Source organism: Cupressus sempervirens, chromosome 8, assembly GCF_028749045.1.
Source record: "Cupressus sempervirens isolate cs-2001-9-10 chromosome 8, ASM2874904v1, whole genome shotgun sequence".
Taxonomy (NCBI): Eukaryota; Viridiplantae; Streptophyta; class Pinopsida; order Cupressales; family Cupressaceae; genus Cupressus; species Cupressus sempervirens.
Window position 1 is genome coordinate 167,264,091 of NC_143125.1, and position 26,833 is coordinate 167,290,923.

Consider the following 26,833-nt stretch of genomic DNA (forward strand, 5'->3'; position numbering starts at 1 on the left):
ATTTTAATATTTAATTATAAATATATTATTTATTTACCTATCTATTTAATATTATTATTCCTTTACTAATATTGTATTATTTAATTATTATTAAAAATATATTTGAAGTGGGGACATGACTCTACTAAGTGGTGTCATAAAGTACCCATTTCCAGTCATGAAATGCCACGAGACAAACTATAATTTTTCAATTCATGGTTTTCATCTAAAACAAAACAAAGTTATTATTTTTTGATGTCATCTTAAACAAAAGTGGATAATGATATTCAAGGTTTTTTTAATTTTCAAGAACCAAGAATGTTGTTCCGAGTCGTTAAAAGGTCAAGAAGTGAGCAAAATTCACAACTGATTTAGACACAAAAATTCCAAACTTTGCCTGGTTTTATGCTGATTCCATGTAGACTCCGCTATCAAGACATGTCGTACCTAGAATCAACCTAGTTTTTGAGTGGTTCTGTAACATAGCAATTAAACAGTTCGACTTTTAATTTATAGCATAGTTAGCTGGAGACAGGCGCTTAGTACTGGTACTGGTACAACTATTTTTCAAAAAATAGGAGATGAAGGTACCTGGAGCCAGCAATTTCTTTAATATAATTTTCAAGAACCAGGAATGTTGTTCAGGGTCTTTAAAAGGTCAAGAAGTCAGCAAAATTCAGAACTGATTTAGACACAAAAAATCCAAACTTTGCCTGGTGTTATGCTGATTGCATGTAGACTTTGATATCAAGACATATTGTACCTAGAATCAACCTAGTTTTTGAGTGGTTCTGTAACATAGCAATTAAACAGTTTAACTTTTAATTTATAGCATTCACCTGGCGATGAGAGACTAATACTGGTACTGGTACAACTATTTTTCAAAAAGTAGGAGATGAAGGTACTTGGACACAGCAACTTTTTTTAATATAATTTTCAAGAACCAGGAATGTTGTTCAGGGTATTTAAAAGGTCAGGAAGTGCGCAAATTTTATAACTGATTTAGACACAAATTCCAAACTTTGCCTGGTTATATATTGACTCCATGTAGACTCTGATATGACGACATATTGTACCTAGAATCAACCTAGTTTTTTAGTGGTTCTGTAACATAGCAATTAAACAGTTTAACTTTAATTTATAGCATAGTCACCGGGATACGGGAGACTAGTACTGGTACTGGTACAACTATTTTTCAAAAAACAGGAGATGAAGGTACTTGGAGACAGCAATTTTTTTAAATATAATTTAATAATTTCCAAGAAATATCATAACATGGAGCTTTGAAAACAAGAACAATGGAAAGTTTTGAGTATGAATATTAAAACCATTGAATCAAAATATCAAATCTAAAATTCAAAGTACTAATATTAATACTAATGTTATTTACTCAATCTATATTGTGACATATAGAGTCGAATTGTTCAAAACTTTGAGCAAACAAATATTATAAAAATATGTTTTGCTCTTATTTAATATGCTTTTTCCTATGGAGACACTTGGGGAATGTCAAAATTCATGGCGGGAGACTCTAACACAAAGTTTTCACTGAAATTTTTAAGTCTCTGGGTATGCGCAGGGTCTCCGAGACGCATCTTGGACTGGGGATACATGTACTTGAATTTTTTATATTTTTTATATTTAATATTTCATGGTCACATCACATGTAATATATTTATCCTTGAATTATGACAAGTTCATGATTAGAATAGACCTATGTGTTCTGTAGATGCATTAATTTCTGTCTTTGATGTAATTATTTTTTTAATCTTCATCAAGTTTTGCAGAGTCTTAAGTCAGAGTCAAAATTTTGAGCTGCCAAGTGTGAGCTTTCCAAATATTATGCTAAGAAAATATGCAAAAATTGTTTTGCATGTACAATTACCAGTGCCTATTGCAACTCTTAGCAATAAGCAGAAAGTATGCAGGAATTTTCTCACATTCACCTAGAACAAAAATACAAAATCATCACAAATATTGCATTTAGATTTTAGTACATTACATAACAAGTATGGTCATTTTTTGAAGTTACCTGTACCTCAGAAGAAATAACACCACTGTGCCAGGGATACTACATGTACAGAGCATGTAAGGACAAAAGTATTTCTAGGGCACTCGGTGATTTCTTAAAATATTTTAGACAGAATAAGGAATAATCATGCTTTCACTGCCTATACATCATACTTAAACAACTTCTCAGTTCTCAGCATGTTAAACTAAATAACAAGCATTAAAATGAAGGGGCATTTAGATTGAAGAGTAGAAACAACTTACCAATTTTCCACTGAAATTCACGTTAAAACTCTCAAGCAGTGCACGTGCATCCTTTAAGCGTCTCTCCCTGTATGCAGACATAGCAATCGCCATCTGCTCTTCAGCTCTACCTACCAGAATCCAAGGTGTTTCGGCAATTTGTTTTCCTTCAACATCAAATGACATTGGATCCAGAACTCGTGAACATGTATCACATATCCATGGGGTTAACTTTCCATCCCCCGACACATGACCATTGAGGGAAGTTCTTTTCATTAAAACACCATCACAACCTTTGAAATTGCACATGCAACCCTGTAATCAAGGCTATCATGATATTGGCATACACAACAATTTATTGCATTTTAACTTTTTTAAATGATTAGATAAAGAAGTCTATACCTCCAAGAAGCGATCAGGAGATGACTCCAATGGTTCCAGGCAGCGTTGACAATTGCAATCAAAATGTTTTGTCACTAAAAGTTCATGCTTTCTAGTGCTCCTGGGCTCGTACAAATTGATATAGGAGACACAAAGCTGCAAATCGATCATAAAGTTAAGAAACCTTCAATCAAAATACTTCCTCATCTTGGTGCCCTAATATGAAATTTCCAAAACAACCTGTAGAATTATATAAATAGTAAAAACACCGAGGTGAGCTTTATGTCAATACCCATACGTTTCAAAAGCCACGAAGTGTGTGGCTAACCATATTCACCTTTGTCCACAATAAATATCAATTTAGATTTAATGCTAGCTTCTATGGAACAATCAGATGCACATCAATGCAAAGTTTGAATTAGTAAAAAGCATAGTCTTGATACAACTAAAACAAGACATTCAAAATACAAACTGCTTCTTATATTCAAACAATCTTAAGTTACAATATTATTATATATACAATAGCAATAGGGCATTTGATTCCTCATACAGACTAACTTTAAATTAGGATAGCAGCTTTCCCCCTGCACTCCTATATTCCTGCTAGCCAGTATCACATATATGGACTGCAGGAGAACCGTTAATGTTAGGATTTCCAAAACAGATGATAACCAAAGATCCAGTGTGGTAGGACTCTAAAACTATATCAGATGATTGAAGGAATCAAAATAACATTAGAGTAAAAACTCCAAGAGAGTAACGCTAATGCTCAAACAGAAAAATAGAATTAGGAAAGCAATACAACACAAAGCTAGGAGAGTGAATATATATAGACTAAGTGGAAGGAGATAGCAGATTCAACCAATAGGGAGAGTACACCGAATATATCAAAGAAAAATACACTCCCATAGAAGATGCTCACACCTCTCACACTAATATTCACTTTATGACCCTAAGAAAGTTTAATTGAGAAGTGTCAGAAAAACCTACATAAGCAGAAATAAATATCCAATAAAAATAAAAAAAATCTATGCAAACACCTCCCCTTAGCATAACTTGGTGTATGAAAACAGAGGTCTCCACAAACGAAACTTAATGAAGTACCCAATCGCCACAAAGAGGGTATTTTTATGTACATGGTTGACTCGTTAGGCTTTGTTGGGAAGAGGAAAAAGATCCCAAGTGTGGTTCTTGTAGAGGAGGGGAGTTTCTATTCTCAAGACAACAAGGTCTCAAGGAACAAAAGACACCTGTCTACCTCAATAAACCAGCGCTCAGGTGAGCTGGGAAAGACAATGCTTGAAAGGAAAACCCTAACTCTACTAAACTATGAATCTAAACTGAAAATGCTCGATGAATTGGATATACAAAATGCTAAAAATCTGAAGTGCTTGAATGATGGTTTACAACCACTTCAAGCTTTAAAAAAAGTGACTCTATTCAAGGATTAATGATTCTCAATCCTTTAATGTGACTTTAAATATAAAAAGCACAATCAATGGCCTTTGACCAATACGACAATGCAAGAGATCTCAAAAGACCCATTCAACTTGTCATTTCCTTCAAAGATATGTTATTTTGTTCTGTTGAGGATTGTATCGAACTGCATGTTGCAAATCAATCTCCTTTGAAATGCCACGCTGTTCAAAAAAATCCCTTACATATTCACCAACAATGTCAACGTAAAACATTAATGGCTTGCCCTACTTATTTTACTTGAAACAGTTTGAGTTCCTTAAAATGTTCAAAGACCTTAAACTTTTGTTTGAGAAAATGTACCATAGACCATTTGGAAAACTCATCAATGAAGGTCAGGAAATGTCTAACGCTGCTGAAGACAGGGTGTGGAAAGCTCCAACCAAAACATATTTACTAACTCCAGTATCTGTGAAACTCTATCTGACTTGCATTTGTCAAACATTGCTTCAGGCAACTTACGAAGAATGCAACCTTAGCAAACACCATTAAAAAAGTAAACTAAATGCAAAAATTAAACATGCTATACTGGCTAAGCTGCTACAAAAAGGAACAGTTAAGATGGTCAAAACTCTCGTGCAAAACACTACTCACCTCGTTGGAATGAGTGAGTAAAATTTTCAGAAGAGGGTCAGGAATTATAAAAAGAGAGTCAAGACTGATTATCTGCTCTCTCTGCCACAAATGTAGAATCATTGTTCATCTAACTAATCATAAGTCAATCAAAAGTGATCTCAATTCACTTACTTGAGCCCTTGTGAGTGATCTAATAAATTGATAGGATGTTAATTGACAAGGCAGGTGCACAAAAAACATCATAAAATGTATAGTCCTCTGCCTCAATAAGAGTACCCTCACTGATGAAAATAATACACATAAAGCAAGGATGACGAAGCCATGCAGTGCAAAGCACCTGAATCAAGAGCCCAAGTGAATAGTTGTGAGGCATGCATTACAAGAACCTTGACCTTTCATTTCTCCTTGTAATCTTTTTCCTGAACAGACCCCTAGTGTGAGATCTGGTTTATTGACTGAAGAATAAAGATATTATTCTTTTCTAGAATGTGTAAGCGATTGATTTGTTTTTACAAACATTTATGTTCATCTTGCAATAAGCGCATTTGAGCATCTCCTTCTTAGGCTCTTCATCATTTGAAGAAATACCATTAGCTGCTTTTGAGGCAATTCACTTCTGATCCTTTCTATCCTTACCGTTTTCTATTTCATATCATTATTACCTGTTCCTTTCTATTTTTCTGCCTTAGTTGACCACTAGGGCATGCGACTTTGAATATTTGAGAGTGCTCACCTAGATGAAATTATCTTCTTGCCTGTGAGCGTGATGGAAAAGTCATCCAAAGATGGCACGGTGAAGTGAGTTCCAAGAGCACTCTTTGTGGCATGAAAGGTGGAAACTTAAATAGTCAAAACGATGTTTATAGAGAATACAAAGATCAGCTGTTCATCTTTCCTTGTAATTCCACACTGAAATCACAACTTAGCAATCTCAATTTTGTGAAGAAATCTTGAAAAGTGTCATATTGTCTAGGCTCAAACTAATGAGCAAGTTTTCCAACTGATAACTTCTCGTAGAATCTTGAATCCCAAGCTAACTTCTTCATTTGTTCTAAATTTCAGTTGGTGAGTTTAAAAATTCAACAGGTAAGATAAGATCAGGAGAGACAAACAAACACAATGTTCCATAGGCTTCATCGTATTTGTTAACTACAAATTCTCTGCAAGCAAAGTAGGTTTAAGTTTTGATTCTATTGTTGTTTGATGCAAACAATTTTTTTCATAAGTAGATTGTCGTTTATGATTTTCACTAAAAATAGTTGTATAGTGTGAGCTGAGGAGCTGAACTTTACTCATTGATGCAGATAACTAGAAATGTAGAAAAGAATCATGCTGCAAAGGAAACACATGTGCACCCACCTATTACTAGTTGTTGAAATGATCCCCCAACAAGTACAATATCAACTTTATGATTAGTGTAATTTTCAATGCAGATATCAAATTTTTTAGACTCTTAGAAGCCCAAAATGGCCAAAATAACAAAGCTATAATAGTTTTGGTAAAATATGGCATCAATTAGAGAGCTCTAGTGTGAACTATGCAAAAAAAGGGCCCAAAAGAGTTACACAAATAATGCACAAAGGGCCTCAAAAAATAAAATTGCACGACAAATTCTAAAAGAATCTTCAATTTCTAAAGAACAAGCATGTGATATAAAAGCTCAACTTAAAGATTGCGATGAGTGTGAAAATTCTACCCCATATAAAAAAATTACACTTAAAACAGCTTTGTATGTGTTGGTGTAATTAAATATCCTTAATTAAATTTTACTTAAGCTTACTTAGACAATGCATTACATAGTAGTTTGCATATTAGACACCTAGGAGTTTGCATCTTATTTTAGCACATGGTGTAGGAGATTTCTACTTTGGAAGTGAGATCCACTTTTATTACACTTATCACATTATCATCCTCACATTGTTACACCTACTTCATTGTACAATGGAGGATGATCCATCTTTGATGGACATTTGATGCCACCTAGTGTGACTAATAACTTATTTATTGCTTATCTCCTAATTATCATGCATTGCTTATATATCTAGGCACTTCTACATTGTATTCATTGATTATTGATGTACTATTGATCATTGTTGAACTCAATCAATTAATTCATCATATCATTTTGTCTCTCGTGTTATTCATTGGGTTTCTAGATCTTAGCATATTCTTTTATTGCCTTAGGCAAATTCTTACATGATATCAGAGCCATAGGAGCACCATTGATTAGCCATCATTGAAGAAATGTCTTGTTGCTCAAAAGGGGGCAAATTTGCAAATCTAAAGAACACATTATGGGAACATCCTATGTCGTATTTGACCTCACCAATGCGTCCAAGTGGTCATTCAAACAATTTATGACAATAAATTTGCTAGTTTTGGACATAAGTCAAATCTGAGGCAAAAAATTGCAAATTGGGCTTATACAAACCCGATTTGGCAGTGAAGACACAATTGCTAGAAATTAATGTTTTTTTTTTCTTTTGTGTGATTTTCATTTTCATTGTTAGTATATTTCTGGCATTTTTTATTGACGATATTTTGTTGGGGTTCAACACACTCCACTTTGCATTTTTTGTCAAAATAGTCAGACCGTACACAGGGTGATCACATCAACTGGTGGATTATTTAACATGGACCCAACGACATCAACTATTCAACAAGCAAGTACATAGTTTGTTGGCTTTGCATGACCATCGAGCTTTTGTGTATATAAATTTGGGCAGCTCTCCCAACGTGCTACATGTGGGACTAATAAGTCCCACAATACCACATGCAACCACGTAAGTGTTGATTTGTGGTGACTGATTAGGAAAGTACTGTACATTTTTCATAAGTCATGGGGTTCGGGGCATTGGCCATAACCGATTGGATATCCCAACATTGAGATTGGTAAGGCTCATAGGATTCCAATCTATGATTTTGGAAACCAACAAGTCCATCATGGCTACTCCCATTAATGGAAATGCAAATGAACACAAGTGGTCATCACAAAATCACTCAATGCGATGCCATCATCTCATCATGAGGTTCACCATGGCTACTCCCAGCAGTGAATAAATAAAAGTGTTAAATCATGGAGTCTCTCAACATGACATCCACCTTGGCTACTCCCAGAGGGTGGATCCACCATGACTACTCCTCAAGAGTGGAACAAGGGGTTTCGCCACAAATTTCTCTCTCAGAAAGAAGAATGCATAAAAAAGGGCCTACACCTCAAGCTTCTCTCTCATAGAGAAGAATGCATTAACAAGGGCTTGTACCTCAAACTTCTCTCTAACAGAGAAAAATCCATTAACAAGGACTTGCACATCAATCTTCTCTCTAAGAAAGAAGAACGCATTATAGTACATCTCTAGAAATCACTGACGTTGAGAATGCCTCTAAGCAAGGGCTTCAATCTCCACAGTACCAAGCAAGTCTCAAAAATACACAAACTTTACTCTGCCAAGAGGCTTGATGAGAATATCAGCCATCTAATCATCAATGCTAATGTACCTCAAATGAATAGCAATCCTTTGCACCATACCTCTAATATAGTTATATTATCTCCACATGCTTTATCCTATCATGAAATATATGGTTGGAGTCTACATAACTCTAGGTAAATCCCAAGCTCACCAAGTATCCATCTATCTAGGAATATCATGACCCAGGTGTCAGCAAAAGGCCTTCCAACCTACATACATGGGACTCCATCCCATGAATCATTGTCCTCTAATTGTTACAATTTCCCAAAGAGGAAATTGATCATCATATCTCACTGATGCAACTTCCATCTCATGCCAAAGCTAGAGAATTCATTATCCGAATGGAAGTATACTTGATCACTACAGAAACTATCTCACCATGGTCCACTCCCTCTGAAACAGTATGACCAAAATCCTCAGACATCAACTAAAGCAAATCCTTTACCTACTCCCTTGTCATGGAAGCATACCTTGCTTACATAGTCTGAATTATGGAAGATATCTTGCTCCAAGAGACTCTCATCATCTAGCATGGTCCATATACATCTAAAATTGCTAGATCCAAGACCGCCTTGGACCTACTACCATGAGATTGAGCTCTAGACCAGACAGGAATATGACTATACTAAGATTAGAACATAATCACCTTGCAATCTATTCTTGCTTACTGGGAATGCTCTCTTGTCTCAACTTTTCTTTGCAATCCTAGATGCTAAATCACCTACACAAATGCCTCGGCAACATATCACCAACTTGTCAATTTTACCGACCCTGCAAACATAGAATCGAGTAGACATTCAACGCTGCCCTCACAAGATCCAACCATACGCAAGTGCCACTTTTATCTTTATCATGCAACGACTCAAATCTTCACCCACAATTTCCAATATTTTCCACAATACAATCTTTACCATTTGTTATGAGGTCAGGTCATTAGTAGTGCATGCTTCATATTAAGTGCAATTTACAATTTAAACAACACTCTTTCTAACGGTTTGATACACTTAGCGAAACCCATACCAAATCCAGCACTAAGATTGATGTCAAGTCTTGGAAGAAGTTCGTACAACATTCTTTCCCATATATGGTATGTTGTTTATGTCGATAGGAGGCACGGTGCCTACCATTGTGGCTTCTCCTCAGTGGTACTCATCGTTGAAATCACCGCCCATGGAGGGTAGTTGAACCCTTTTGATCTATCGCTCCAAAAAAATTGTTCTAGAGACCTTTGTTAGTGGTCGACACACGACATCGATAGTAGTTTTGTTTTGAAGGCACAAGCACATTGCAAGCATGCCTCCTCTATGCTCACCTCTACAACTACGGATCACCTCTTCAACAAACTACAATAGTCTCAAGTTTCCAAATAGTGATCCAACCACAACAATCAATCTTCATGTTAACGCAGGCTTAGTCACTCACTCGAGACTTTTACGGCCCAAGTCTCTGCGGCTCGTCCAAACACCACTGAGGCGATATTTTGAAAAAAATGCAAGCCCCCTCTATTGCATAGACATGGTCCAGCTCCAACACATATTTGACATTGTCGATCAAACATGTTTTTCCTGTGTCTCTACCCACATTAGACATTGGTGTTCTGCTAGTGTAGTTCTTTCTAACCACCAATACACAGAGTTAAGAATGTAACTTGTCCTCAATTTTGACATCACAAAATTGGAGCAACCCTACACAATCCTCCCATGGTTTCCTAGGTGTATCCTCTATGTTTTTGATGTACAGGGTAACGCATTGTAAAATTGATTCATCATCCTTGAATTGTCCTTTATTTTGCACTTGTCATGCATCCATTTTTAGGATTTTCGTCAAGCTAATCACCTTATTGCTTGTTAGGATGAGTTTCTCTTCTCCAACCGCAAGCAGTAGATTTTCAGTAACCTTAAAGGTTTTTTCTTCGTTAATCTTAGTTTTGTGTTTTGTGTTTTGTCTTTAATGTTGTTTTTTCCCTAGGATTGTAGCTTTTGAGATTCCGCTCATTTTGAGCTAATTTAGGCCTCAAACAAAGTTGTCTAGCTCAAGTTATTAAGGAATGTGTGTTTCAAGTGAGGGTTTTTTGGCCTGATTACATATCCTTATAAAAAAATCCTCAAAAAGTGGGCTTTTTATTGATAATTGCATTAAAAAAATTGTCATTTACATGAAGAATAGATTTAGAATCCCATACTAAAATTTCACATCATTCTGATAAGTTATAAATATAGTTTTTTATGATTTTCTGATGTCATGGTGCACTTTTCCAGTCCCTTAACATATCTCTTCATTAAAACTAATAGCTACATGTAAATTTAAACATGAGAGACTTTTTATGCAATAAAGTGTGGTTTTTATTCAACATTGCATATCATCACATATGCAAGTCATCTTCTAACCTCCACTATCAATATATTTTGGACCCAAGTCATAAAGGTGGGGTTTTTAAGTGCAGATACATGTGTTGAGAGTTTTAAATATATGCAAAATGCTTTAAAAAGTACATCATTATTTTTGGTTACCTTTTAATAAACTTGCATATATTAACATAAGTAAAATCAAAAGCATATGTAAATGGTCCCAAAAAGAAATTAAGGGGAATTTTTCAAAGAGTTTGCACATTTAAATGGTCTAAAAAGTACGTTATTATGAGCTTTAAACATACGAGACTTCGTGGTGGCAATTTTTATACGCACATGTTTGGTCCCAAAAAGCTTGTCATTATTGACTTAAACACATGGTGGCAATTGGATATACAATTGCATATGCTTTAGGATATGCAAAACCCTCCAAAAAGTGTGTCCTTACTTCTCCTAAGGCAGCGTTTCGCTTGTAAATTGCTGGGGGCGATTTTGTATGAGTTTGCTTATGTAATATATGTCTAAAAGCACATCATTATTCATCCCAATAGCTGTATTTTTCTATTAAAGAGTTGGGTGGTGTTTTTGTTGATTTTCATGGATCGTTTGCAAATGTACTAAGCACCACCTTCTTGGTATGTGTGCTCCAAGTGCAGCGATCTCTCTTTATATTGTGGATGAGATATGGATGGACATGTCCCTTCATGGGACATGTCTATTCATTAATATTTAATTAATATAATAGTTAATTATTTAACTACACACACATATATAATATATATAACTTCAGTTTAGTCTCACGAGTTTATCCAACTGAAGCCACCAAACATTAACGCTTCCTCTTAGCCACGGAGGATAAACCCATGATAATATTTCACCAATGGTAATATTAGGAATGGCAAATTTTAAGGATATCTTTGATCAAAAGATACTCCCCATTTCGAATTCACATTTGATAGCATGAGTATTGACCTCAGAATATCAACATATGATATTCACCAAATACTCTTAAGTAGTGGTCTACAAAATATCAACACATGATATTAACCATTTTGATATCACATGAGTATTGTCCTCCACAATATCAACATATGATATTCATCAAATACTCTGAGTAATGGCCTGTAGAATATCAACATATGATATTCACCATGTACTCAAATAAGGATAGATATCACATTTGATATCATAAGTATTGGGCTCCAGAATATCAACCTATGATATTCACCAAGTACTCAATAAGGTAATGGCCCGCAGAATATTAACACATGATATTCACCAAATATCTATTATATATCTATAAAAACAACTCATAGACCGTCAAGTGAATGACATCTAACACTTAGTTGTTGAATTACAAGATATAGTTCATCATAGTCTATTTCAACATTTACATTAAATGTATATCATGACTTAAGTTATTGTAAGATTGTCACCTTCCAATAACTTCTACAAGTGATAATCATTTGGAAGTCATCATTTCCTCATGATGTATACAGAGGGTAGGCCTAAATTCATATAAACACACATAAGGACTTCCGAACTCCCTCTAAATCTAATATCAATCCTCCTTTTCCTAAAAGAGCATCCTCATAAAAGATCAAGGCAAATAGCTCTTGTTGAAATAAACAAATAAGAGAGAGAATAACATAATAATCAAGGATAATTATGCACAATGATATAAGATCATTCGAATGTAATGTAGATAAAGATATAATTTAAATATATACTTTGAACGTATAAGCATGTATTCCATCTTCTATGTATAGACTTTAATCTATATTTCAACATACTATATCCTTATTAATGCCAAATATAATAGTGTGACCAATTTCCTCAATCTACATTTCACTTATATTCATAAGAAATCATAAATTAATAGTTACCTCCAACATTACCTTAATAATGAACCCAATAATGTGTAAGATTTCAGTTAATACTCTGTTTGTTATACGAGGAATGTATTGCCTCTTTTTAAAATAGTTTGTTTTGACTTAAGTATTTATTGTTCACTTCCCTAGCTCAAAGACCGATATTCCATATGTTGCCAAGTTATTGGGTAGTTAGACAGTTGGCCCATTCTAGAGAGCTACACGGTCGCGATGGTTCGCCTCGCGACCCCTCAAACACTATACGTATGGACTATTTCCTTTAACGGGGACATGTTAGTATGGAGTACATTTGTTTACGGTGATCAATTAATGAATATAATATTATGTTCTCTCTTTCCATTCCCTGTTCAATACTTTACTTCATGTATGCAAATAGTCTTTGTTACCCCACGAGGTAAACATTTGGCACTGTTGCCAATTTCAAATCTAGGAGCGCGACATGAACAATGGCATACGACGAGTGAATTAAATGGAAATATCTCTCGAGGAGAACGTGAGAACCAACGAAAATGGAATAACTAAGCTATATGAAGGCGAGCATGAACTAAATGCAAACTTTCATATTTTGTTTCACGTGAGCATTGAAACCTTCGTAAGGAGAGAAACCGTATGTAAAGGAGTTCTGTGGGACACAGTTGGGGACTCATTGCACGTGACCCTCATGGCAAACCGCTTGTTGCACCAATTTCCTCGGTTGTTTGCACAAGCGTTTTTAGTCTAGACAAGACAACAGGAAATCGAGCACGAACAGCGCAAGCAACAAACCCTTCAAAACTTCCTGGAATGCAACCGTTGGGACTCTGAGGAACATGATGAAAACCGTCAAAAGTCTAACCTATGAGCCCTATGCCATGGGAAGGTGAGTGAAATGTGAGAAGTGAGTGAAAATGAGCACTAAACTCTGTAACGGTCACACAAACGACCCATAATGATGTACGGAGACTTTACATAAATAAAAGTGTTCTTGCTAATTATGATGATTTTTGAGAATTGATACCAAATCAGTTAAACAAAAATAAAAATAAAAATGAACAAAATAATGATATTCACACTGCATAACAAGGTTTGATCCTCACACAACGAGTCAAGCGACAGCAAAGGCTCAGGCAACTCGCTGACGAGTACAATGGTGGGGTCACAAAGGGTGACCTCAATGCCGAGGAAGGTGCACTGAACGGAGAGCAAGGTTCGCCTAACCATCTATGACTGAGAAGCACCAAGGACTTACTCGAACAGACACGACAAAGGTTGAATTTGCTCGAGGAAATGAGGGAAGAGTTTCTAAACTTGCATACACCACGAGTGGGGAACTTGAGCAGAAGTAAAGAGGGAACAAGCGCGGCTCAAGGTGCCGAAGGAGCACAAGTGCATGGTCATCACTTTGTCCCAAATACACCATATGAGCGAGTATAGTTCGATAGTCGACCACACCTCTTCTCAGAACCTATCACACCACAGTGCACACAAGCACAAGTTCACGCAAGGGTGACCTCGGTGCCGAGGGAGGTGCACTGAACAAAGAGCAAGGTTTGTCTAACCGTTTGCGACTAAGAAGTACCAAGGACTTACTCGAAGAGATGCAACAAAGGTTGAATTGGTTGAGGAGGCGAGGGAAGAGTTTCTAAACTTGCATACACCGCGGCTGGGGAACTCGGGCAGAAGTAAAGAGGGAACAAGCGCGGCTCAAGGCACCAAGGAGCACAGGCGCACGGTGATTACTTTGTCCCGGATACACCATATGAGCGAGTACAGTTTGATAGTCGACCACACTTCTCAAAACCTATCACACAACAGTGCACACAAGCACAAGTTCATGCACAGACACAACTTTGCACGAGACACAATAACAACAATTGTTATAGACAGAACAACCACTTGTAACAACACAACAGCATCCAGTTATGGCAGGGCCAAAACAGAGACTACCTAAGTTTATTGCTGATGGGAAGGAAGATCCTGTCAGACATTGTCGTACATGCAAAACTATATGGGTGGTAAATGGGGTTACCGATAAAGACGAATGGGTTCAACAGGTTCCTACAACCCTACAGAGTTTTGTCATCGACTGATATTCAGACATGGACAAAACAAAAATAGGTTCATGGGACGAGCTCAGGAAAGAATTCCAAGCATAATTTAAACTCCTTTGAGACCATAATGAGATCATCACAGAGATCTATAGTGCTAATTAGGGGAAGAAGGAAACTGTCCGAGCCTACAATAGAAGATTGAAGGAATTGCTCGGGAAGATGGAAACCCAACTGGGAAGATGAATTCAAGAAGAGATGGTTCGTTGACGGGTTAAACATATCTCTGAGAAGAAAATTGAGGATTGTACCGCTGACGTCGTATAATGATGTGTATGACAAAGCTATAAATTTGGAAAGCAAAAGCAAAATATTAAAAAAGACGAAAAGTAAGTCATCATCCAAGAGTGATGAATCATCAGATGAGCACAGTAGCAGTGACGATGAATCCAACAAAAAGATGCAAGCATTACAAAAGGGTATGGAACACATGATGTGGGATTTCAAAATGATGAATGGAGGCGCAAGGCAGAATGACGAAGGAGAATTGTGGTGCACAGAGTGCAAAGAAAGCAAGCACACAAAAGGAGCGCGTCTGAAAAAGTCATTATGTGACATCTGCCGATTGATGAGCCATTCCACCAAGGACTACTTGTATAACTTAAGGACGAGAGGACCACAAGTGCTTTTCACCCAAGAACAACCATCCACCTTTGGGACAGCCACCACCAACCAGCAACCAAACAATGTGTCATCTAGCGAGTTCCGAAGTAACTGGCGAGGAGGAAGAGGATGTAATGAGAACAGAAGCTGGATACAATACGATTCAAAGGGTCGTCGCTGCTTCAGCATCGAGCATGCAGCCAGTGGAGCCACTTTGCTCGAGACTAAGAGAAAAACAACACATCGCAGAAGTTGTGTTGATGGTTGTGGTCCCGAAGACCATAAGTTCATGAAGGTGTCGATTATTGGATGAACCTACTCAACATTGAAGACAAAGTACTGGCAGTCACTCATAATCAGACAAAACAAGCCATATACCATGATCCATGTACAAAGAAGCAAACAGTACGAGAGGCGAAAGAGGAAATAGAGAAGGCATTAAAAATGAAGGGGGATTCACCTGTGGCTACAAGCACCTCCGGACGAACAGAGGCCGAGAATAACATACTAGGGCAGATATTGCAAATGGAGGTTCCAATTGAAATACAAGACCTTCGCACTTTACCCCAATTAAACACGACATTACTAAATACCTACAACATACAACCAAGTAGCAGCACCCACAACAGCCAACCGTGCCGGGAGGATCAGCGGTAGACACAATGTTATTTGCGTTGAACAATGGACGATACGCCACGGTCATTGAGATGGGTATCCTCGGGACAATCCTCATCAATACCATAATTGACGGTGAGTCGGGGGTAAATGTCCTCCAAAGGAGACATGGAAGAAACTTGGGAAGCCTACCCTGTGGCCCCCACCTCCAACTTACTCAATGCAGACTAGCATGGAATCAAACCTCTAGGAACATTGATGGCTCAGCCAGTCACCATTGGAACCCAGTCATTTGTGCTAGATTTCGTCGTAACTCCATTGAAAAAGAAGGGGTATAATGTCATTCTCAACAAGGGATGGTTAGTAGTGTTGTGAGGTTTTCACATCATCGCCCCAAATTTTTTAAAGACCCCCTTTTTCGAGCAAGCCTTAGCAATTTTTGCGATGTTGGAAATTTTTTTGGTTGCCTTAGCAAATTTGGAGTTTTCCAGAGGTTTTCGAATTGGTAATTTTACACCTTGGACGTCTTGGTCTCTAGGAGGGATTTGATTTGGTTTATTTTTCACCCGGTGCAAAACTTGATTTTCCGGAGCATGTAATTTTATCCTTAGACCAAACAAAATTCAATAACAACATTTTTTTATGGTTAAAACGATATCTAGCAAGATAAATTTGCAAATTTTGGACTTTTTTGAAAATTTGAAATAATTGTATAAGCTTGAGCATTTTCAAAATGAACTTGTTAGATTTAGTCGTTTTGGAAAATCTTGATTTTTTTTGGTGAAAAGAAATTTTTAGTAGTGAAATTGAAATTGGAATTTGAATTTTGACTGCCAGGAAAAGGATTTATTTTGTAAAAAAAATTGAAATTGTATCGCAAAATTGAAATTGGATTAAATTGCAAAATCTCATTAATTTGGTTGAAATTTAGCCTAGAGGATTTTAGAAATGTTAAAGGAAATTGGTAATTTAAAATTGAAAATCGATTTTGGCTTGCTAGATTTGATTTTAATGATATTTTAGTTACCAAAACGTTGCCAAATGAAAATTTTGACATCTCCTAGGCTTAACTTGTTTCTATTTTGCAATTTCTAATCAAAACTGGCAATTAAATGGGCCAATTTCACTATAAGGCCAAGTAATTTTAGTGTTGCATTTAAATCTAGGTCATTAATTAAGGGACTAACTTAATCTTGTTTTCCCTCCAAGCTGGTCGGCCCACTTGGAGAGGCAAAAGTTTGGTATAAGAAGGGGCTTACCCCCTCTTATTTCCTCATTCATTCTTTCCAACTCCTCTTGCAAGTTGGAGCGATTTTCTTCTAAGGGTGCGATTTTCTACCCTAAGGCGATTTTTGGGGTCTGATTTCCATTGCTTGGCAACGATTTTTTCCTCCTTGGTTGGGCGATTTCTGCCCTAGGGCGATTTCAAGGAGTAGATCTAATTTTTGCAAGTTGGGCTATTTCTGCCCTAGGTTGAATTTGTGGTGAAAAGGCCTGATTTTTGCAAGATTGGCAACAATTTTGAAGTCTGATTTTTCCTCCAAGGGCTGTGATTTTCTTCTTCTAGCTTTGGCGATTTTATTTGGTGAAGAGGCAATGTGATTTAACATCTGATTTTTGGCAACTGTGGGCAGATTTTGCAAGCAATTCATTTGCTAGGGCATCACAATTTGGAGAGCGACTGAATTTTCCGAGATCTGATTTGAACTTGAAGAGACACAGTTATTGGTAAAGGCAGATTTAAGGTAAAATTCTCATTCATTTTTAGAGGTGAAGATTGGTTTTAAAGACAGATTTTATTCCTTGTTCTTGCTTGGTTCATTTCCCTTATCTTCTTCTTGTACTTTTCATCCACCACTTCATCATTTCTATTAATAGGCTGAAGTTGGGAGATATAAGTGTAGATTTCATGATAGGACACTTGGAGAGGCAGAAATAAGCTAGACCACCCTAGGATTGAAGTTTGGAGATTGATATGCATAGAGATAGGACTTGGAGAGGCAGAAATAAGCTAGATTCCCTATCATTTAGAACCAAAGGGCAAAAATTAGTGTTTAGAATAGTAGATGTTAGTGCAAACAAGAACCCAAAGGGAACGAATACGAAAATAGACAAGGAAGACATGATGCCTAAGACCCACCTTGTTCTTGAAAGTGAGGTGAATAAGTGATACCAATATCGGTACAGTGAACATGGTACAGTTGAAGTATAGATTGAAGGAAGGACAATCCCCCATGGCGAAGAAGATCTACAAGAGTGAAATTGTACAGGCAGAGGCTTTCCCTCCTACCTTGCCTTGTCCGAAATTGGTAATAGAATGTGCATCACAGTTTGATATTGTGACCAAGTCCATCATTTTTTATGAAGGGAAGAGAGTGTTGGCTAACATCAGTAGACAACTGGTCGAAGAAGTATTCAATATTCCCCAACATAGAGGCATGATGGTGGTAACGATGGATCAAACAACCAAGTTCTTTCAGGGTAACCAGGAGGCCTACTTCATTCATCTAAAGCAAAATTGGTTACGCGAAGGCAAGAAGGGAGTCACCAAGTCATCAAGGCTCACCCGGTTGTATTTCAAATCATAATATGGGGATCTTATTGCGTTTCTCAGCCGAATCATGGGTGTGGCTCAAGGTATGCAATTTGAGAACTGGATGTGCTACTTTATTGATGAAATTGAAAATGGAAAGAGAAAAATTGATTGGGCTAGAATCATAAGTGAAAATCTAGAGTTACAACTTACGACAGTGCAAAATCAAAAGCAATTCTATATGGGATCCTATCTTTTCTATCTGATTGCAAGACTATATGAAAATCCTGGACTTAAGGCCTTAGGAGTGATTGGCAATGGGTCAGGGCAATGTTTGGTGCATGAGTGCTATCCACAGCTTCATTTGCACAACACCAAAGATTATAAGATGTTTTATGACGCCTTTGCCATGAAGATGGTAAGGATATTACAAGGGACACTTGCTAGAGGGCTCTCAACAGAAGCGGACGTAAAAGTTAAAAAGTATGGGAGTTGGTTCATCCAATTTTCGCAATTCACATATATTAGAGTGGCAGGAAGTACAGTTTGTCCCAAGAGACTACCAAGGTACCCACTCGACAAGATAGTTTTGATGAAGTTGGCTAGCCGCTAGGCAACTTAAGCATTATGACAAGATGATGAAACTTAAAGGTGAGACAAGGATTACCTTCTCATTTGGAATAGGCAATGATACTTGCCCCAATCCTATCGCCTTTGCAGCTGCGGAGGAGGAGTTAGAACGGTATCATCGAGGATGGTATAGAGCAAGACAAGGATTCGATCCTAATGGTCTTATCAAGGTATCTCACGAAAATACATTCAAACATATTCCTACTATAGAAGATTTTTGGGCCAATGCACAGGATGACTTTCACATGAGGAAGCTAGCTTTCTCAAGATTATCAGTAGGCATGATGAGGGCAATCAAAGGGAGAGGCCTTGATATTCCTGTTCAGCTAGAGGATCATGAAAATGTGCTAAGAGAAGATTATGATACGGTGGATGGAACAAAATTGGGTCCAGTGGATTGGGATGATCATCAGGATCCTTCCTTAGAGGCAGTTACAAGGACAGTTGATCTACACACTAAGTCATGGTACAATGGGAAGTTAAGGCAATCACAAAATCGGAAGGTACGCCTTACTTATGAGAAGATGAAACTCGAGGAAGGTCCAATGGAGTCAATCGGACAAAAAGGTGGGGGCATTAGCCAGCAACAAAGAGCAGTTAAGAGCAAGAAGAGAAATTTGGAGGTTGAGAAAAGTAAAGAACATCGGGAGCCTCCAGCAGAGAGATAGAATGTAGCACCATCAAGGGAGAGCATAATTGATTTGGAATCAGGTGGATACAGTAATAGTACTGAGTACCCTCCCCTCTCGGAAAACCAACATGGAGATGATGTGACAATCACTAGTGAAGAAGACGATAGGCCAATTGATATATAGGAAATAAGCCAAGCGCCCAAGGCTGTTGGTGATGCTTTGCTAGTCGAACCAAATCTAGATTTGGGGAGATGCACTGCACCGCTATAGTTAAGGCAAATGCTTATGCCAAGAGGCAAGGTGGTGACTGTCTGAACAGTTGAAGATATTCAAGGGTTAATGGAAAAGGAAGATAGCGAGAAACAAAAGCAAACTGCAAAAAAGGTGGCAAAGGTAATCCGAAGCGATGATGAGGGTCATCGAAAAGTTCAGATTGCTATACCAAAGGTAAGCAAGGCAGTGGATGAGCTTATAGGCTAGGAGTATGAGATAGTAGAGCATAACTTGGGAAGAATCATGGATGAAATGGAATGTGAGGAGATCTAGGATGACATGGTTTCAATTAGAGAAAGATTGAGGAAGGCAAACAAGAGGATTGTAAAGTTGGAGGCCGAAAACAAGTACTGGAGAGATTGTCAATCTATCCAACAGTTGCACCAGGCAACCCTTCCGCAAGACAGCAGGACCAACATAGAAGAGATATCGATTCAGTTGCACGAAGTCAAAGATTGGACTAGTGATATAATTCAAGATGGGCGAAACTTCTTGCCTTCCTTTATCTCGACATTCAGGTCATTGGCGGCTATTAGAGACAAATTCAGAACATTTGAAGGGAAGTGGAAGGATTTCCTTCTAGTCAAGGACTTGGCCATTCCCAGGCTACAGGCATAGATTGGGCTACCGGAGAGATATTTGGAGAGAACCAAGTTGGTGGATGAAGGAGGAATGAGTACGGTGGAGTCTTGGTATGTTGCCTTGACCATCAGATTGAGGATACTTGAAAAGATACGAAATGAGATTGCACAGCACAACCCAGGCGTTGACTCTTCCATTTCAACCATGATGAGCGATGTTGGGGTTGCACTTGATTTTGAAGATATCAAAGAGGAGAACGTTAATGAGATAGAGTTTGGGTCAAGATTGGATGAGTTGGGGAAAGTTGTTATCAAGAAGAAGAATTTGGGCACCCTTGCCTCCCTCATTGCTTTTATCGAATATGTGAAAGAATATGAGAAAGATCATAGGAAGACACTACAAGCAGCGAGCAACATGATGAATTCAGTTGAGCTCAAGATGAAGCACACACCTTGCCCTCCCATGAAAGAAGTCAATGACAAGCTAGCCAAGTTCATTGCCTTGGCTAAAAAGATGAAAGAAAAGATACAATTATATTAGAGTATCATTTGATGTAAGCCCAAGTGGCAACTTCTCTTTCCTCTTGGGTAGGATAGGTGTCTGATTCTAATTGGCTACCATTTTGGTGCCTTCTCCTTGGTTGCCACTTTTCCTTTTTTTCATTGGTCCATTGATGAGGTGGTGTCTTCTCATTGGCCGATGGGGTGGCAACCGGATCTAATATGAATTGTTGATTTTGCCTCTTAATCTCTACCATTGGTTGTAATTTTGGCCCCTATATAAGGCCATTTGCTCTCATTTGTAAAGGGTTGAAGAAAATTGTTGCTTAAGATAATACCGAAATTGCTCCTCTTATCATTGTTGTGACTTGCATGGTGATAAGAACGCTTGGTGTTAAATTTCATTGAAGTTGTTAGAGTAAATTTTATTTCAAGAAAGTTGTTAAGAGTAAGAATAGATGGATAGTTGCATGGTGATATTAGTGGATGTTTGATAGGGATCTATAAACTAGGCCACTAGCATCCTAGCAGCTTGTTAGGAAGCCTTGCATGGTAATCTGGTCCTTTTTTTCCCTTCAATTGTTGCATCTATGGAGGTAGAGCCATTGGTAACCTTTCATCAAATTCGATCCCCGTCCATTTACTAATCTTTCCATTCATAGGAGTAGAAGTAAAGCAGCAAGTAGTGTAGTAGTTGGAATTCATTCTTGGAGAAAGTTAGAAAATCAGAACACTATTGGCAGACATACCCTCCATCATCACCATCAACATCATTTGGTACCCATATAAGTTACACAGCTAGATTTCATCATCATCACAGCAAAAGTCCAAGTTATCTTTCAAAGAACAACATAAGCCCGCTTGCGTGATTAACCAACAAATCACATTAATATAACTGAGTTAATATCCACAAGTGTAAGGAACATTGGAGTTTATCTCATGTCTTCATGAGTATTTACTTTTCAAGAGAGGGTTGAGTGTTTGACATTCTGTATCAAGTATTCAATTGATATATGTTATGTAGTGGTACAAAACTGACATCGACAAGTAGCAGCAAGGGTAAACCACAATCGGAAGAAAAACACGCTTTCATTGGAGAGGGGCAGAAAGAAGTTTGTTATTGACCTTCGTACACAAATGGTAAGTGAAGAGATGGCTTCGAAATTTGAATCCAAAGAAGAGTTTTGTGGAAGGGACAAGGGAAGAGATCGGATGGAGCCTAATGATGAAGGCATGTTGGAACTCGAAAGAAGTTCAGAAGATGACTTGGATTCCTTGAACAGACTCTTCCATTGGCAAATGGAAGATTACGAGTTATTTCCGAGTTGCAATATGCTAGGAGTGGAAGGAATGGCTAAAGAAGAGAAGAAGGTGTTTCTGTCGAAGTTCAAGGAGTACAAAGAAGGAGAAGCTCGAGTGAATGAAAGTCCAACTCACAACTTTGAGGCAGAGAACAATCAAGTACAAAGAGCCATCCGTATGGGTCACAAATTTCGAGGAAGAAGAGAATTCGCGCAACATACTAGTTGGCAATGATTGGGATCCTGTATTGAAGGCGGCAACATTCAAAATCTTAATGCAGTACAAAGATGTGTTTGCGTGGTGTTACAAGGACTTGAAGGGTGTACCATCGGAGTTGTGTGTACACCTTATACCCCAAGTGCTTGGCGCGGTACCTGTGCAGAAGAGACCGTATAGCATGAACAAGAATTATGTAGCTAGGGTTGATGAAGAGATGCAACGTATGCTAGAGGCAGGAATCATATTTAGAGTTGAGACAAGCGAATGGATCTCACGCATTGTGATATTGTTAAAAAGGGAGGCGAACCAAATTAGGATTTGTGTTGATTTTCCTTGCTTGAATGTTGTCACTATAAAAGACCCCTTCCCTATCTCGTTCACAAATACAATACTTGAAGAAATTGTTGGCACGAGATGTACTCATTTATGGATGGGTTCTCTAGTTATAACCAGATATCAATAGCGGAGGATAAGTTGAAGACCACTTTCGTGGTAGAGGATGGCATTTATGCATATAACCGAATGCCATTCGGTTTGTGCAATGCGCCAGCAACGTTCCAAAGAATAATTCTTCACATCTTTGATAAAATGTCCGTAGGAAACTTTTGCACATTCTTGGATAGAAAGATGTGCATTTTGCAACACCAGAGGAGTGCATAGAAAGATGTCGCTAGCACTGAACCCGAAGAAGTGTAGATTCATGGTACCCCAGGGTAAGTTGTTGGGGCACACTGCATGTAAGACAGGACTCAAAACTTATCCAGAGAAGATACGCGAGATAGTGGAGATGGAAGCGTCGACCAACGTCAATGGAGTCAAATCCTTTTTAGGACACATTAGATATTACAGAGGGTTAATAAAGAACTTTGCTCAAGTTACATGCCCCCTCGACAAGCTGACAAGAAAAGGGGAGCCCTATGTTTGGGGTACAAAGCAAGAGACCTCCTTTAAAGAATTAAAAACGAGATTGCTAGGGGCACCAATTTTGGCATACCTGAGTTGGGATAAAGAGTTTCACGTGCACACAGACATGTCTAACTTTGCAATTGGCACAACACTTGCACAAACGCGTGATCATGGCCTGGATCATCCTATCTACTTTCCTAGCAGATTGTGGTCAAAGGTAGAGAAGAACTACAACACAATCGAGTGGGAGGCTCTAGGAATGGTGTATATCGCACAAAAGTTCAAACATTATCTATTGGCAATGCCCTTCACATTCTATGTAGACCACTAGACGTTGATGTACTTAGTAAACAAACCCATCATTCAAAGGAGGTTGAGCAGATGGTATTAGGAGAAGATCACAAGTACGACAATATCTACGACCAACCAAGCAACAAAGAATTGATCAACCCTAACTGTTTTTTTATCACATAAGAAAAAACAAGAAACAGTTAATGTATGCAGTCAGCAAGCAAGAGGCGACAATGGAATGATCAGTTGAAAGCAGACAATAGCATGGACAAGAACACAAGAGTTTTGGCTTCAAGGGTTCGTGTTACAAGCCAAGGAGCCATGTCCAGTAGTAAGAAGTACAAAATTTGTCCCAAGGTACAGCAAACTTCCCAAAAAGAAAGACGTTTCCCACCGCACAGTTCAGTTTGAAGGCCTAAATGGCATTGAATGTCGGCGATGGTGGCAAGATACACTAGGCACAGACCTAGTCAAGTAGATATTGGTATGAGCATAAGTGCATTGGGCAATCCAAATGCCTATGTTTTCCATCCGACTTTTTGAGCATGTACTGCAAATCATGATTGAATCATATGACAGGTATAGCCAAAGAAGTTCATTTGAATACAAGAAACACCCTAATACTGTCTTGTTTAAAGCCTACGATTTTACTAGAGTTTTTGGTATTCTAGGACAGGGATGCCGCAAGTTGGCAATAAAAAATCACAAGCTTCCACATGACCGAAAGCAATATTGGGTTAAGTTGGTTGGGAAAGAACTCACAACCGATGAATTTGATTCTGTTGTAGAAGGCACAAGGAGTTGCGAGATGATACGAGAGTTTGTCAGAGAAGGGCTTTGGCATTGTATTCTGGACATCATGAAAAGCGGTTGACAGGAGCAAGTAGGGCTTCGAATATTGCCCTACCACAGATTATTTTTATGAACAGAATCATCAATGGAGTGGTGTATGATTGGGCATCCCTCTGGGCTGACCAAATGGAGGAGTTTATGATATTGCACCACCGCATTTTCTTCATATGCCCCACCACACTATGAGATTGTTCCTGGAGGATGCACTTCACCAGATTCCGGTTGATGTGTTGGAGGTACCGCTAAAAGGCAAGTTGGCACTAGGCAAGCCTCCCATATTTTATTGGCAACACTTAGACATAGGTGGAACAGGAATTCTATAATGATGAAGATGACGACAGGAATACTACAATGAGTCTAGATCCTGAGACTGTTGATAGGATATACGAAGTTCCACTAGCTCCAATGGTCACAAATATCTCAAAGGAAAGGGCCTTGGAAAGGTGTAACAAAGATAGTGCCTATTCCATCAAGTATATCAATGACAATTAGTTAATCAACAAGAGGCCTAACCTCACAAGATGGCCAAAGGGTGTGCGTCATTTTGAATTCAAGGGATCAATGATCTAATGACTCTGCTCAGTCACATTGTAGGGATCAAGGAATCAAACACTTCCGAGTCTTGGACACATAAGTACATCTCTCTTATTGTTAGATCTATAAAAAAAGATGTTTTGTGGAGAGATGAATAGTGCTCTTTTATGCGAGCAGTTGTCTTAGGTCTCTTCCACTAGTACATTTTATATGAATTCCTATTTGGTATAAATTGTTGCTACCCTGGGCTCTTTTCAAGGCTTTTCTACCAAAGGGGACAAGACACTTGTGCCCGTATGGGAGTATCATGATCGGCTGCCTTTGAGAGCCAGGTATCTGTATTACAAGAGAGTACAGGATGCATTTTATGGCATTACGTGTGCTTGTTTGACAAGGAGCTTCCGAAAAAGCGTGAATCTGATGAGGCTTGGATCAAAGAAAACAAGTAGGGCTTCCTCTTTTACAATTTCTTAACTTCACCTATTTGAGAGTGGATTATTTTCAAGGAGAACCATACACCTTGCTACGATATCCTACCGATAAGATCATCTTAAAGGAGTTAGCATGGAAACCTATGGCGGTGCAAACATATCAATCTACATTGCATAGGCTAGGACTGGGGATATCCTCACAAAATCCACTCAAGATTGGTGGGTACTCCATAGACATAGTGCCCAAGTTGAAGAATATGAAATTTAAAGTTCAACGCATCACTCTAAATGAATTCACGGAAAGGAGTTGTTCTAATTGGAGGGGAATGAATAATAAAATAAGAAAGTTGTTTGTAGATGAGCATCATCTTGAGGACTTGTGGATTGATTTGCGCACAAAGGTGGACATCAGAAAGCTAGACTATTGCAAACTAACCATCAAGCAGTTGATAGATTTCAACCTTATAGAGATCCTTGTTGAGGTTGAAGATAATCAAGACATTCTTGATCCTGAATACATCAAGCATCATGTTGAATATTTGCCTATCCTACAACCTTCATGTTTAATGAAGGAGAACACATCAATTTGGGCTCGTTTTCAGTCTATCCTTGTAAATACTAATTGTCTAAAAAGAAGAGATCTCAAGTGTAACAAAATCAAACTAGGCAAAGGTTTTGACCTTGCAAGACCAATTGGTTTGAGATCTGGAATTAGAGGAAAGGGTAAGAATGGAACTTCTACTTCTACACCAAAATTTGCAATTCCATTTGTTTCAAAGCTCACTCCTAAAGATGGTAGGCTGCAGGTAAATTTCTTAAAATCAAAAATGCAAAATCTCGAAGGATTCACATTAATTCTAGTGATGATGAGGAACCTCGGGAGCTTGTTGTTGAAGCATCTCACCCTACTAATGCATCTGTCACAACGGCTCTCCCAAATTATGCACTAGTATCAAATGAGTCTCCCAACTCTCCATTAGACACAGACATAGATTCATTCTCTATTGTACATGTACATTTTGTAGATCCAATTGTAGTTACACCTGCTATGCCCAAATCGTCGATTGCTCCTCTACTTGTGTCAAAGGATCAATAGAACTTCAAGAATGTTTGACACATACTTCATGACTGTGTCAACCATGACACTGTTGGATACTACCACAGCACAATTAGAGTAGTTCATGGTTGAAGTTACATGCAACAGCCCAACACCAGTAGCTATCTTAATTGAGGCTCCTTCTATTGTAACTACAGTTGCACAACTAGTGACACGAGCTAAGACCACATTAGTGACAACATCAATGGTGGATTCATCATTTACCTTACCCCCATGGTTGAGTTCAATAACACAAAAGAGGAAAAAAGAAGAACTTCCACCTAAGGAAATTGACTTCAAACAAGTCAATAGACCAAAGGCCCCTAAGAGAAAAAAGGCAAAAACAGTTTCGAGGGTCAAAGTTGATGTCAC

At 38.1% G+C, this 26,833-nt stretch overlaps 1 protein-coding gene across 4 annotated transcripts in view; it reads right to left on the bottom strand.

Moving 5' to 3' along the window:
* LOC149542082 (histone-lysine N-methyltransferase ASHR1-like) overlaps nucleotides 1-26,833 on the bottom strand; it is a 93,228-nt gene that overhangs the window by 24,238 nt on the left and 42,157 nt on the right. For all 4 annotated transcript variants that reach the window (XM_089797130.1, XM_089797129.1, XM_089797132.1 and 1 more), the window contains 2 exons: nucleotides 2,635-2,769; nucleotides 2,254-2,547 (listed from right to left, as the gene is read on the bottom strand). In XM_089797130.1, coding sequence (XP_089653256.1) covers nucleotides 2,254-2,547; nucleotides 2,635-2,769 — 429 coding nt within the window. The remainder of the gene's footprint in view (nucleotides 1-2,253; nucleotides 2,548-2,634; nucleotides 2,770-26,833) is intronic.